The following is a 13858-nucleotide window of genomic DNA, read 5'->3' on the forward strand; positions in this document are numbered from 1 at the left end:
CGCCCCCAACCTCCCCCCCTTCCCGGCTCGCCGCCCTTAACCCCTGCGATGCTGCTGGACCCGCCGCCTGGGCCGGCGCTCGCCGCAGCCGCGGCCCGGCGGGGCACGGGGACACCGCGCTTCGGCTGCTGCCCCACGAGGCAGAGCCCTCGGCCCCACGGGCCTGCAGCGGGGCCGTAACCGCGCGGACGCCGCCGCAGCTAGGCGGTCCGAGGAGGCCGGGCTGCGCTAGGGCCGCCCCCGCCTTGAGACCCCGCCGCTTGCGGGAGACGCGCTGCCCCCGGTGCACCGGAGCGCGGCCACGACGGGGGTTGCTGGGGTGCGCGCGAGTGAGTGAGGACTACATTTCCCGTCATCCCCCGCGCGGCGCCCCTCTCTGCTCAGGCGCCTTGCTGCCCGACCCGTTCGTGCTGGGGCGGCCCAAGATGGCGGCGCGCTGGAGCAGCGAGAATGTGGTGGTGGAGTTCCGCGACGCCCAGGTTGGGGGGGCCGCCGCCGCCGCCGGGGTTGCTGCTCGGACCGGCCGCTGCTCGGACCGGCCCTTGTGGGGCTGCCCCGGGAGCGCCCGGTCGCTCCCGTGAGGAGCGGGGAGGGGGTTCTGGCCTAGACGGACTCGGCCTTCCCACTGGGCCTTTGGCCGGCTGTAGGCGGATGGGGCTGAGCCATTCTCTCAGCTGTTTGCGCGGAGAGAATACCTTAATTCATGAGACACTTTATTTCTAATCTTATTTAGATTTGGGTTTTTTTGAGTGTAATGTCAGGCCTAATAGAAGGTATTGCCACTTCCCACACATCTTTCCTTATTTTATTCCTTATGAGACCTTTATAGCTCCTTTCTCATTTGCAGTATAAACTGTTGGGTGATACTCGATTAGGTAGAAAAGTGGTAGAAAAATGGTTTATATTTTCTTGTAAATAGTAAAACTGTCAGCTTTTGGTTTTGAAGTTGCTGGCTACAAGACAGCTTTCCTCAGAGTTTGTGTGTTCTCTTAGAAATTATTCTAAGAAGCGTGGGGTTTTTTTTAAGGTGACAGTTGCTTAGCACAGCTGGGTATGACAAGTAAACTATGATCAACTTCTTCAGGAAGTCCAGAAAGATTAGCAAACATAGGTATGCAAACTGTCATTTTCTAGTTTCTCCTCTTGTGCTGGAGCGACATCAGCTCTGCATTCACCATTGCAAATAAGGGCATTGAATCCTCTCGTGCTGCATCCAGCCTCTTCTTTAAGCTCAGAAAGCCTTTTGCTTTTATACCCCAAAAGCTTTGTATCAGTTTTGTTTTCCTCTTGTTGGAAATGCTAAAGTAGTTTTGTCTGCTGTTGAAGATTTGCTCTTGGCAGACAGGTAATGATACACGAAAGTATGTCTTCTTAGATCACAGATTCGGATTGCATCCAGATCAGGAGATACATCGCCTGATCTGATTGCTTATTCATAATGACTGGTATGTGAGGGGGAGAACACAAGTGTTTCCATCCTCTTCCGCAGCAGTTAGTTTCAATCTTGCTGTTGTGCAGGCATATACCTTAATAGAGAGGTTAACCACGGGTATTTTGGTCCCTTCAGCTCGCTCTGGCGTGATCTGTCTAGAGCTGTTCTGACCTGCCTGCTCTCTTATATGAAACCAGAGAGCTGCAGTGACTGCTAGGCTGCTGCGTCAAGCTAAATTCATTTATTTTTGTCCTTGAGCTTTTCTTAGGAGTCTGCACAAACATTTTTTCAGATGGGAAACTTGAGCTTGAGAAACTGAAACACCTTGGCTCTGTCGTCCTGTACCAGGCTTGGGCTCTGCCTATAGGCCACACTGTTTCCAAAATTCCTTCCCCAAATCTAACTTAAAGGGGAACAAGAGTCAAAGGAGTGGGCAGCAGTTACATTTATAACCTGTATGTGTCTGCAAGCACAGCAGTAGTCTTTTCACATGACACACTCTGGCATGGTGAATAAACCAAAGGACCCAACCTGTTAACACTTCAGAAAATCTCTGCATAATATGGGCCTTTACTGCCTACAAGTGTCATCTTGCTGGACAAGCTGACAGGGGTGGCAGTCTCTGTGCTCTTCTGATTTAGGTGTGACTCACAGGCTCTTGTCAGGCTGCCTGTACTATCAAAAGGAGAGCAAAGCTCACCACGTCCAACAGTGACATAGTACCATTTGTAGCAACTCAGTGTGTATGTAGCCAGTTAGGTATGCTAAGAGTTTGTACCTCTTGAAAAGCAGTATAGCCTTGGCAAATTGAGTTGGTCTGTTGCCTTTTGCTTGGAGAGAATGAAGCTGGGTCAAAACTAACCGAAGTTCAGACATGAAAAGGTGTTTTTCCTGGCTTAGCAGAAATCAAGTGACATTTGAAGTCTAAGGATATGCTGGCTGGCTTGTGGGCTCTGAGCTGGTTTTCAAATGTGCAGTACTCCTGCTGTGCTTATTCACGTAATTGTTACTCATAAACAGCAATTATAGCTATCCTGATGTTTTGGGATAAAAGCTGCTTTCAGGTCAGTTTGTTCAGTTTCAGTTCCCTGCTTCTGGAACTTTATGCTGTGAAGACTGACATAGCAATCAACCAAGCACATTACATGGCAGCTGTTTGGTTTGTTTTTTTTTTTGTTGTTGTTGCTTAGGTAAGACTGTAGTATTGTAGAGAACTGTTTGTTGCCATAAAATTACTTCATTTGTGACCTGCCAGAGTAGCAGCCTGACACATGAAGCTTTTTACTTCATTCTAATTGTCATTGCATTTTATGATGTTTGGTGCTTGGAAAAACAGTTCACCCATGTTCATAATTAAAAATGATTTGTAAGGATTTATGATATCCTGGTGCCAACATGAGGAAAAATAAACTTGTTTATGAAATTATCACGTTAAATTGATGTTTGTCTTCTGTCTTGAGGAAAGATAGCCACAGCTGCATGGAGTATGTCGGCTGAGTGGCTCTTCGTCATGCAAGAAAATTCTGGTTTCAGTAATGGCTTTAGTGATCCTCATTCTAATTCCTCAGAAGTGTGTCTGGGGAAAGTTCTTCCTCCTGCTCGCCTTTTTAAAAATAAGTTTAAAAACCCACTTTGTTTTGCAAGGTGGTGTGAAAACTAGGAAGCTGGAATTCTTTCTTTACCAAGCTGATTTTAAAACCAGCTGCTTCTTTACAGCATTATTTTAGTACTAGGAGAACCTTGCCAGAAGACTGGATTTGTTACCTAGAAAAAAGCAGTGAAGGCAGGTCGTTCCTGGAACAGCAAAAGCGCCTTGGCTGGGCATAGATGTGAGCCTGGGGTTAAGTGCATACTCATGCTGAAACTCTGCAGGCATTTGAAGCTCTGCTATGTAAACTCTTGGTTTCTAGCAAAGAATGAGCCTGTGAAGCTGGTTTTTCCTTAGTTTGGATACTTGGAATTAGGGGATGGAACCCTGGTTGAAAAAACTTTTTTTTTTTGTGATGGTTATTCTCCTGTCACATCTGATCGAATTGCAATGGGATTGCCATTTTGTCTCCTTTGTAAGCAGTAGCTGTGGGACATCTTGTCTTGATATATCCACACTGAGGGTACTTAGCAGAATCCTGAACAGCAACAGGGACATGCTGAGCCTTCAAAGAGGAAGCTTTGAAGATGACAGCAGTCAGTTTGAAGAATATGGAGCATAGTCTGATTTTTGTACTGTGAACACTAAAAACTGCATTGAAGTCATATCTGTGTTTATGGGCTGAACTGTTTGGCTTTCCAAGTAAAAGTTTCCTTTATTCTCTTGGGAATTAAATGAGGTGATCATCCCATTCCATTCTGAACAAAAAGATGGGATACAATGTTCAAGCAGTCTATTCTTTTTTCTTATGGCATTTAAGTTATCTCTTGGCTTTCTTTACAAGCAATGCCAAATTAAATTCTGGTGCTTCTTAGCCATCTCTCATTTTTGGAGACCAGCCGTACACAAATGATTGCATTCTGTCTCCCAGAACATATATAATTAAATCTGGCCCTGCAATGTGAGAGGAGGAGACTGAGAAAGCTCCTGAGCGGGAGCAGAGGCTGATTAATACGGATTATTAGCGATTGCTGATTGAAAGGCTGCAGCTGTGATTGCCGTAGTGGAGAGAAGGGAGCAAGGTCTCTGTACTTGTAATGGGGTCTCTGCCAGGTCTTCAGTTTACTCTAACAAAGATGTTTTCTGTGTGCTGTCCTACCTCCCAAAATCAGCTGCTACACCCCATCACCCTTCTGTGCTTCTTTAAGGGGATGTTACTTCTACCATCCTTGACTGATACCAGCCTTGACTCTTCCCAGAGCAGTTTGTACCTTGAAGATGAGCTGGCAGGTTTTCCTGAGCTCCTCCCCAAAGCAGAGCTGTGTCTCTGGCTGAGAAGCTGGCCTGACAGATGTAACTAAGTTTGGTTCTCTGTTTCTCCTTAACAGGCGACTGCGATGTCAGTGGATTGCCTGGGACAGCATGCAGTGCTCTCAGGGTGAGTGTGATAGTCCCCTTTAGAACTATATGACGGTCATTTCCACAAGCCAAATCAGCAACATTCAGGTTGACCTCAGGTGAAGGGCTTACGTATTGTTTCAGAAAAGTAGCTGAATTCTGTTCATGGCTTGATGAAAAGGATTCTGGGTTACATTTCCAATGGGATACTGAGTGGAAAGCCAGAAATAACATCACAATAAAACACTGTCCTGGCTTTCCTCATATGTGCTTTCCCAAATCCACCAGTAGGAGGTGGAGCATCATGAACTACTGTTTGGATTCTGCTTGAAATACGGATTAAATAATTTCCTCAAGACAAAATTTGCCACAAATATTCTTGTGGTATACTGGGGCATGAGAACCAGGCTCTCTGACCTGCTCCTCTGCTGGTTCAGTGGGGGATGATACTCAACAAGAGCAGTAGGTGCCAAGCTGCCAGAGCTCCTGAGAGAACTGGGCATTACATAGACACCCCCAGGGCAAGTCTGTAACCAGCTCAGCAATTGCCTGCCCTGCTGCCGCCTTTCAGTGCCAACAGCTATTCCTGTCCCACTGTCAATGACACAATTACCACACCAATTATGATATTCACTTCAAATTCAGATTGCATGGGTACGGCTGACCTTTGGTCCGCCATAGAGGAAACAGATCCTTTAGTGTAACTCAGGGGCCTGCTTTCATCCATGTAAAATCTTAGCCTAGCAGCCCTGTGCAGGAATAACCAGCTCAGCAGCTGGCTTGGGTCTAACTTGGTACTCCTTCCTCCTTACACTTGCCCAGTTTCACAGCTTGCTTATTTAGGCCAACACAAGTTGAGGACAGCCTGTTTGCAATTCAGCATCCACCCTCTGCATTCCAAGCTTCTCCTGCATGCTCAGCAGTCCTTGAGGATTTGCCTCCTTTATTTTAAAGCTGTGTGAGAGCCTAAGAAGGTTCAACATCTTTGGTTTTTGGAGTAGGGAGGAGCTCTGAGGACTTTGGTCTGGAAAGGCAGCAAATAATGTTACGTTCCTTAAGAGGATTCACAGTGCTCCGAGCAGCTGTATGCTTGCAATGCAGCTGACGTGTGATGTGTGGTTAACTATATATGGTTCAATATGTTTTGGTGCTGGTTTTCCATTAGAGTTCAGCTGTCTCACAATTATTTCTGGCCACATTATCTTGCTTGTAAGATGAATCACACTGCGGGAGGAATGATACCTTTCCTAGTTTTGTGGGGAGCTGGCCACATCCAGCAGGTTGCATAAACTCAGGTTTAGCATCCTGCAAACGTAGGGTTAGCTCAGGTAAGTAATGTAACCGGATCCATGCAGTGTTGTGTCCATGCCTGTTCGTAAGCTGCTGCAGCTGAGCTAGCTCTGTGCAGGTGTACTTGTACTGTCTGCAGGACCAAGCCCCACAAGCAGTGTGGTGTGGAAAGATGCAGCCAGACACAATCATTTGATGTTTGTCAAGTGTCCTTAACTCCTGCTCAGAGCAACCTCTTCAAACTGAAGCTAGCTCCTGTGAAGCTATTCCATTGTGCTCCTGGCCTGTGCCACCTCACCTCTGTTGCTGCAGCTTTAGGCCAGCAAAGCATATTTGGATGTGCTTGCACCATTTCTCAGTGCTTCCTTTTGTATCCTGGTTATCTGGGGGTTTCTGTGATCAGAGCTACCCATTAGATTTGCAGATCCTGTGTAATTTCAGTGTGTCTTTCTGGGTTATCTTCAATGTAGTCCTTTCTGAAGTAATGTGGTCAAATGTAGCAGTCTCAGGAAGAGTCTTTTCATGTCTTGTGAAAAGCTTCTCTTCTTCAGTGCACTAGGCATAAGGCTCTGAGCTCCATGTGAGCTTGGGGTTTTGAGATCAGTTCTGTGTGATATAGGCGCTTTGTGTCTGTGTGTCTTGCAGCCGCCGTTTCCTCTACATTGTCAATCTGGACGCACCAAACGAGGGGCATCGAAAGATCTCGCGACAGAGCAAGTGGGACATAGGGGCAGTGCAGTGGAACCCGCATGACAGCTATGCGTACTACTTTGCAGCTTCAGTAAGTTCCCTCATTTAAGAGCTATAACTTACCATCTTCCGCTGTCTTTCATGGGTGGACTTCTGCAGGCTTGGAAGGCTGTATGGAGTTCGCACAGACATGCTTTTGCAAGTCACATTGCAAGATCAAGGCCTCACTCTGATCTACTGTCAGAGAGTATTTGGCTTGGTGGCTCTCAGTTGTTGGTCAGTCAGTGTTGCATCTAGTTTTGCTTGCTTGTCTATTATAAAAACAACTTCCCAAATAAATTTGGCATTCACACGGTCCTTTTCTGGAAGGAAAAGGGGATGCACTTTCTTTCTAACTTCCATTGTGTTAAGAGATTTATTGAATTTCTTACTCTATGGTGTTTTCTTTTCACCTTCCTAGTGGGATGTGGTGCATCAGGCAGTCTGTAAATAGCACAAGTCAATATTGGCTCACTGTTGTAACAGTCTAGGTTTGCAGATGGGCAGGGATCGAGCCAGCAAGGAGTTCTTACTCAGCGTGTGGAGAAATAAATAGACTGATCTGAAGAAGCGATAGTGGCCATGTGAGACTTGAGTGCAGTGTTTAGCTCTGATCTTTACTCGGTCTATCATGCTCTGTAGATTGTTCACTCAGAGCCCTGATCTTGTGCTAATGGCAGCCTTGGCTATCAACCACAGGACTGCAGCAAGCAGCACTGGCCAGACACAGACTGTTCTTATGGTGAGGTGCCTTTGCTGCCATGTTGCATCTGCTTTTATAGCCTGAGAGTCCTGGAATAGCTGGGAATAGAGAGGTTTCAGCTATTTTTCTTGAGAAAATGCTTAGCAGAAGGTGGTTTCCTGGGATTTTTGTTCATTTTGCTTCTTGGACTGTCACTTAACTTTTACTTACAACTTGAGATTAAAGACAGTCTTGAAAATGGACCAGTGTTGTCAGTTAGGAGCCTTTGTTTGTTTGCTGTCTGAATTGCCCAGCCTGTCTCCTCCCAGCTCTGGCACTACTGACTAGTATCTTAAAGGTGCCTTCAGCAGCTGTCTGCTTCTCAGTAGAGAGTTAGTAAAATTTGCAAAAAGGTGCCCTTCAGTGCCTCTTCTGCATACAGTCTTTGAAAATCAGAACCAAATAATGGAATCTGCTGTGCAGGCCACGAGCAGAGCAGGAAAGCTTCTTTTCAAACACACTCTGAAGGCAATATACAGAGATTGGTTAATACTGATTTGTGCAGGACCCTGCTATAAATCAGGGCTGTGCCAATCTCACACTCTCGTCTTTTGCTGCCCTGAGCAGACACAGGAACCCCTCTCTTTACAGACTGAAACTAGGTGTAGGTGGCGTCAAACCTTGCTGCTCCTGTTTATAAATGAAGATGGCAGTATTCAAGTCCAGGCTGGACAGGGCTTACAGCAACCCGGTCTAGTGGAAGGTGTCCCTGCCTGTGGCAGGGGGTTGGAACTGGATGACCTTAATGTCCCTTGCAACCCAAACCATTCTGTGATTCTGATTCTCTACTAAGATGCTCTGGTCATTTAGATGTACTTGCTGACATACAACAGGTGAGGAATACCCAAGATCGTAGAATCAACTAGGTTGGAAAAGACCTTTATGATCATCACGTCCAGCCATTACCCCAGGAAAGGATGAGATCAGGCAGCTTCTCTCTTTTGGGTCAGAAACACCTCCTTTCCATCCATCCTATAGCTGGCTGGCATTTTGGTGCTGCTGCATTACAGCCCTGTCCTACGGTTAGAATTTAGCCTGTCTTGTTTAGAAGTAGAAAACAGGCTTACACCACATGCTCAGGTCTGTGTGTCCCAGGTCAGGTTTAGAAGCAGGGTGGACGTGTTTGAGGGCCGTACCTCAGGGGGGCGAAGGTGCATTGGGAAGACTAAATCAGCTTGGATTCAGCACTGTAAATATGTGATATGCCACTTCTGCAGTCAGGCTGGCTATCATTCCCCCATCAGTCTGCTGATGAGTTTGTCATATGTTTAAGTATACCACGCAGGTGTTGTGGACAGCCCTGAGGGTCCTATCCCTCTGCTGTGGGTATCCTTGAGGATGGAAAGGGAGTGTAAAAGGCGGTGTTCTGTCTGCCAACAGTTTCAGCTGGTCTGCAGTGCCGTTAGTTGGAAGTGGTGCAGGCAGAGGGGAAGTCTGTCGTTGTATTTGGATAAGGACTAATTTTTTTTAGCTTCTTTCCAGAAGAGATGAAACATGTCCTCTTGGGTGTGCTTGGCTGTGTCTGCCCTTTAGCATGAGCACATTTCTGAGGACTCCTAAGCTGTTGTTTCAAGAAATGCCGTGGTTTTCAGTCCTGAATCCTTGTTACTTCTTTTGTGTGGTCACAAATGCTTGAACCAAGAGGGTGATAAAATTGTTGGAAGTGCACACTGATGCTTACATGAGCAGCACATATTCTAGAAAATGCTCCTGATGCAGGGAGCTGTCATTTCACCACACCTGGTGCTAATGACAACACTTTCCATTGGAGATGCCCTACTGAAAGTCTGGTGACCTGGTAATCCTTTGCCTTGTAGCACCAGTTCTGGAGTCCTGGATAAATCCTGTTGGGTAATTTCACTCTACCCCCTTAAATCCTTTTGTCAATGAGAAACATGCAAGGAGTTTTCCTTGCCCAAAGCTCTTGTGAGTTATTAGAGAGATGCTGTATATTATTGCTGAGCTGGGAGGAGACCTGAGCTGTAGTGTGTGGAGAAGTGGCAAACAGAGAAAGGTCACATTCCCATCAACGAGCTGAAATAGAACATTTGTTTAGAGAATGGTGCAGACTTACTAGCACCAGATAATGAGGAACTGAGGGACATCTGGAGGGAAGCGCCATGCTCTGGCCAATTACAGACAAGGACACTAACTAATAAACAAGATAAGCACATAAAAATAGAGAATATAAGAGTACACAGTTTAAATGTAAAAATAATGAGCTTACACGATGCCTTATTTGTGCCAGAGCTAATCAAGTGTCTAGTGTTTGCATATTCACTGTTATATTAACCGAAGGTAGAAGCCCAATAAACGAATCGTGTTTATTGATCACAATGGTCGTGTTGATTCCTCTCTGCTGCAACAGTAGTGTTTTATCTATCTGCAAGTTCCAATTAATAAGAAGCAGTTTTGGGGTAGAAGAATAAAACACCACCACCACAAAAACTGCAGCAAAAACTGTAACTAAGTATCTTCTCTATTATCTTTTCCTTCATCTACCTGTAAATCTGAAAACAAGGGGCTAGTGAAGATCAGGGGGCTGATAAAGATTGTGTTATTTATGTTTTTTGCATAATCAGCATGAATTTCCAGTTGTGGCCTAAGAGCCGCTGTGCTTGGTGCTGTGTATGCACCCAAAAAGGCAATTCCTGGCCCAGAAAGACTGGAGTCCACCTGGGCTGAGGTGAACCTTGGTTGAGGCAGAATATGAACTTTAAGCGTAATAGCTACTTCCAAGTGACTTTTGTGTGTGGCTGCACTGAGGGAGGATTTATTCCTGGAATAAGTGAAAGAGCCGTAAATATTGTTGTAATTGATTCATGTTTGCTCCTGTGGTTTACAGTTAGTGGTAAACACTTGAAAGCCTTTTTCCCTGGGCCGGCAATGGTGGAAGTGACCTTAAAGCCATTAGACTGTATTGTTCATGTTTGGCAATGGCCCTCATTATCTCAGAAGGGAATTGAGAGAGAGTTGAGGAGGACCAATTGTGATCCATCATCCCCCTCACTGAAAACTCATCTGAACCGACTGGTAGGGTATTCTTGCAGAGAGAATTTGTTTGCCTTTTGCCTGCATTTACAGAGTGTTCTTAGGAAATAAAAGCTCTGAGAACATCATTTCATGGAAATATTTTGCTCGTGATTTTTTCCCCCCTCCCATTCCTGTTTATCTCCAACTTTAAGTATAAGTAATTAAAGTCTAAGCTTTTGAGAGACCTCGAAGCCTGTAGTTTCATCTTTGCTCTTCTGCTTCGGGCAAGGACATTGCTAATCATGATGTGACTCATTGGTAACTGAAGTCACTCAAAGTGAAGTGAACCTGGTTCTAACAAACAGATTCCTGCCTTGTTTGACTATCTCCTTTTTTCTGTTTAATTTCAGAGCAATCAGCGTGTTGACCTGTATAAGTGGAAGGAAGGGAATGGGGAAGTTTGTACATCACTGCAAGGACACACACGTGTGATCAGGTGAGGAACACACAAGCCATGCTGCAGACTGCTGGGTGGAAAACGATGCACCATTTCACAGAAGCTGAGTGTTTTGGTCCTCACCTTGTTCAGGCTCTGCTGTGAGCCTGTTTTTGCTTTTCTGGACTGAGCTGCCTTCCCATTTGGAGGCAGTATCACCTGTGAAGCAGCTCACTCTCTCATGGCTGCCCCCAGTATATCAACTTAGCCTTTGATAGCTCCAGTGTCATAGGCTTAGGCCACTGTCCTTGTGTGGTGGTTTAAGCCCAGCTGGCAATTCAGAACCACACAGTTGCTCACTCCCCCTGATTTGTTCCCCTCTATTCCCGGAGGGATGGGGAGGAGAATCGAAAGAATGTAAATCCCACAGGTTGAGATAAGAACAGTCCAGTAACTAAGGTATAACACAAATCACTACTGCTACCAGTAATAATAATAATGATAAGGAAAAGAACAAGCATAATCGCTGTAGGGTTCAGGGTCAGGAGCATGTTTCACGGGTGTTTCACTTAGAAGCATTTCATTACTTCTTGGAATTTACTTAGAGAAATTATTAAGATCTTGCTTTTTACTTAGAAAACTTCAGCAGATGTTATGGAGTGGTCATGAATTTGTCAGAGAAATGGACTGAGGGCTTGTGAGAAGTTGATACGAACCTTGTGTGCTTGCCTTTGCTGACCTGCTATGATTTTGCATTTGCAGTGACCTGGACTGGGCAGTGTTTGAGCCAGACCTCCTGGTCACCAGTTCTGTTGACACATACATCTACATCTGGGACATCAAGTAAGAATCAGTATGTTCCTGTACTGCAGGGGAATCATTGCGCTCCTTTACATAAGTAGCAGCTGGCAGGGCAAAGCACGCACTGAAGGGTGCTGCTCTTCAGCTGTGCTTGCAGGCGCTTTGTCTACATCCAGTAATCTGAAAGATGACTTCTCTTCCCCTGTTTTCAAGCTAGTTTCCTCTGTTGAAAAAATATCGACTGGCTTCATTCCCTACCCACTTCATATCTTTCCTTGGGAGCTTTTCCTGGAGACTGAGGATGTTCCTCAATCTGTTGGGATTTCTAGCTGAGTGAATGAACACTATTTCAAGATCCTGCAGCCATTCATTGCTTGTTGCTAGCTCTCCCTCAGCGGTGGGAAGAGTGGTAGTGGTATTTGGGAACATTTTCCTGTTTGTGCTTTCCTTTGATTCCTGGTGCTTTCTATTGTGAAATTGCTTAAGTGAGCAATTTCAGGTTAAGGGGTATCTCCCAACTATATATCCCAAACCCACCAATATTAGAATTATGTATTTTACACCTGAGAAGCAAGGAGGTAGCACTGAGGGTGCTGGGTACTTTTGCTGACTGTGCAGCAACTCTTTATGACCACTGGTAAGTCACTTGGTTCCCCACTGCCTCCGTTGCTCAGTTGTAATAAGAGCATAATTATATAACCCCACTGCACCACGCTATCCTGAGGCTTGTTTAGCTCCTATGAAGCTCTTAGATCCTTGGTTAAATGGTGCTTGAGAATGGCAATATATTATTAATGTGTAATTAAAAGACATAGAGAGACAATAACTGCTGGTTGTGTTTTCCTGTGATAGTATCTTAGTGCCAAGCGAAAAATGGAGCTCTCTGGAGGTTTGTGTCTGCCTGTATCACTTGACCATAAATGCTTGCTTAGGCAGTCTCTGACTAGCCTCTACATCCCACCTGTGCTGGTAAGGTCTCTGAGCCTGCTGGGACGGTGAGGTCCTGGGCCTGCTGGCCTCCAACAGATGAGCATCCTGCAGAAACTGCTGTCTTTAGTGACACCCTAGAGAGGTAGCCATGCAGTAAGGGCAGCTGGAAGTTGCCCACTTGGTTTTTCATACAAAATAACTGTTTGATTAGGCAGAAATTCTTAGAGGGAAGACGTGCATTCCATTCCAGAAAACGTGCTGGTTTTCAGCAAATGCAAAAAGCTGAAGACAACATTCCTTATTTTCACTGTCATTTTTCATGAAAGGGCAGGTGAATTCCTGAGAAGCAAGGTTAATGAGCAAATTATTGCCTTCATCCATGTCCTGGCTGCTAGGAGTTGTCATGGTGCCGCACTGACTTCGACCACTGCAGAATTTGGCCTGTAGAGTCTGCACGCAGCTGGGCTTACTTTCTACTGATTTTGTTGTTACATGCTAGACATGAAGTCTTTGCTCTGAAGTCACTGTTCCATCTGCCTTGAATCAGGGTCTGCAAAGGCTTGAAAACACATCAGTAGCTTTTGTTGAGATTTTCCACAGCTCTGTTTCCTTTAATCCTCCCAGCAAAGGCTGTCTTGTTGCTTACTGCAGCAGCCCTTTGTGAGCCCAGTTTTCTTGCCTGCCCAGTTGCAACATGCCACGCATTGCGCATGTTTCTCTTACCTCTAATTGTCTCTAATTTCATCCTGTGTCCTATGCTGCTGTATGTGATGGCAAGACAGGATGGCTGTTGTCCTCCAGCTAGTCACCTCTTTCTTTATTCCATTTAACACTGGTGTGTTTTGGTAACCAGAAAGCACAGTAGCTCCCAGGAGACAGCAATACAATTAGTCCTGGAATAGCAAGGAGCTCAACGGGGAGGCTGGAACTTCTGGGCTATGCTCTGGGTACTCATATTACCCATATTGTGTTTCAGAGACACCAGGAAGCCTACAGTCTCACTCTCTGCAGTTGGTAAGTATAACATGTACATGTGATGTAGGCATTAAACAAGCCTATTTCCATGTGTCCCTGATGTTATTCCTCCCTCCTGTCATGCACTGATGCTGAACGTGGCAGAATACAGAAGTGCCACCACATGTGATTGTCCCATGTAGGAGCATCCTGAGAGGCCCCAGTTCATAGCTCTCAGAGGAGCAAAATTCAGATTGAATGTGAAGCCGTTAGAGGTTCCCAGGCATGGAGGGTGGTGCTTGGACTGGCTGTCCTGAAATTGGTGGACAGTCACATGGTGTTTGTGCTTTTTAAATGTGGCTTCGTCCCCGCTTAATCATCTGGCTGCATTGCTTGTCCCGTGTTGCCTGTCTGTAATATCTCCACATCCTTTTGTGTTTGCTTAAATCAGCTGAGAAACTAAATCACACCCCTGGCAGTGCTGTTGAATCCTGCTGACTGCCAGCCTGCCCCTTTACTTACTGAGGGGCTGGGTACATTAACCTGCTGTTTCTGCTTCCCTGGGGCACCTTCAGCATGACACAA

The 13858-nt window shown here is 45.7% G+C and overlaps 1 protein-coding gene across 2 annotated transcripts in view; it reads left to right on the plus strand.

The window, feature by feature from the left end:
* The first annotated feature begins 78 nt into the window (after positions 1-78).
* The window catches only part of WDR59 (WD repeat domain 59), a 51260-nt gene continuing 37480 nt past the window's right edge, over positions 79-13858 (plus strand). Inside the window, exons 1-6 of one of the 2 annotated variants that reach the window (XM_065663688.1) lie at positions 79-479; positions 4409-4458; positions 6354-6489; positions 10563-10648; positions 11351-11431; positions 13296-13333. In XM_065663688.1, coding sequence (XP_065519760.1) covers positions 426-479; positions 4409-4458; positions 6354-6489; positions 10563-10648; positions 11351-11431; positions 13296-13333 — 445 coding nt within the window. In that variant the 5' untranslated portion in view covers positions 79-425. The remainder of the gene's footprint in view (positions 480-4408; positions 4459-6353; positions 6490-10562; positions 10649-11350; positions 11432-13295; positions 13334-13858) is intronic. The other variant, XM_065663689.1, reaches the window with a different exon arrangement.

Source organism: Lathamus discolor, chromosome Z (assembly GCF_037157495.1).
Source record: "Lathamus discolor isolate bLatDis1 chromosome Z, bLatDis1.hap1, whole genome shotgun sequence".
NCBI classification, from domain to species: Eukaryota; Metazoa; Chordata; class Aves; order Psittaciformes; family Psittacidae; genus Lathamus; species Lathamus discolor.